We start from the raw sequence: 916 nt of genomic DNA, 5'->3' as shown, positions 1-916 counted from the left end.
AGCCCCCGATAAAAGCCCGCCGGGTGTCCCTCCTCCTCCGTCCTCCTCCTGCTGCTGCTGCTGCTGCTGCTCCTGCTCCTCCTGGGGGCTCCCTTCCTTGCCTAGTTGCCTTGCCTTCCCTCCGAGGCGGAGGCTCCCATGTCGACGGGCTCCCAGAGCGATGCCGAGGACCTTCCCGAGGGGGCTGCCGAGCGCCGGCTGAGCGGCATGGACCCGGACCCCGGCCCCGCTCCCGCTCCTCCTCCCCCGACGGAGGGCCCGGGGCTGGGCTCCCTGGAGCGGCGGAGGGCGCGGGGCCCGCCGGGGAAGGGCCGGAGGAGGGGCCCCGGCGGGAAGCCTGGCCTCGGGGCTCCGTCCTCCTCCTCCTCCTCCTCCTCGCCGCCCTCGGAGGGCGGGAAGCAGGTGCAGCGGCACGCGGCCAACGCGCGGGAGAGGGCGCGGATGCGGGTGCTGAGCAAGGCCTTCTCCCGGCTGAAGACCACGCTGCCCTGGGTGCCCCCCGACACCAAGCTCTCCAAGCTGGACACCCTCCGCCTGGCCTCCAGCTACATCGCCCACCTCCGGCAGCTCCTGGCCAGCGACAAGCACGAGGCCCACGGCGCCTACAGCCACCCCATCAGCCTGGTAAGGCACCCCAGCCCCCTTCCCTCAAGCCGAACGTCTAGAGGGAGGGAAGCCATCGTGCCCCTCGCTTCTGCTCTGGTCAGGGCCCTCCTGGGATACTGGGGCTAGTTCTGGGCACCACGATTCAAAAAGGGGGTGGAGAAACTGGAGCGTCTGGAAACCATGAAGCCCTCTGAGGAAGGACTTAAGGAGCTGGGGATGTTTAGCCTGGAGAAGAGAAGGTTAAGAGGTGATAGGATAGCCCTGTTTAAATACTTAAAGGGATGTCATATTGAGGAGGGAGCAAGCTTGT

At 67.6% G+C, this 916-nt stretch overlaps 1 protein-coding gene across 1 annotated transcript; it reads left to right on the top strand.

The window, feature by feature from the left end:
• Positions 1–78: 78 nt before the first annotated feature.
• On the top strand, positions 79–624 carry LOC121918522 (transcription factor 21-like; the record flags this gene model as incomplete). The annotated part of the gene is made up of 1 exon (XM_042444557.1): positions 79–624. A coding segment is annotated over exon 1 (486 nt), but the record flags the coding sequence as incomplete, so codon positions are not given.
• Positions 625–916: the final 292 nt, after the last annotated feature.

This window comes from Sceloporus undulatus, unplaced genomic scaffold, assembly GCF_019175285.1.
Source record: "Sceloporus undulatus isolate JIND9_A2432 ecotype Alabama unplaced genomic scaffold, SceUnd_v1.1 scaffold_15076, whole genome shotgun sequence".
Taxonomy (NCBI): Eukaryota; Metazoa; Chordata; class Lepidosauria; order Squamata; family Phrynosomatidae; genus Sceloporus; species Sceloporus undulatus.
This window is presented reverse-complemented; position numbering and strand designations above follow the sequence as displayed.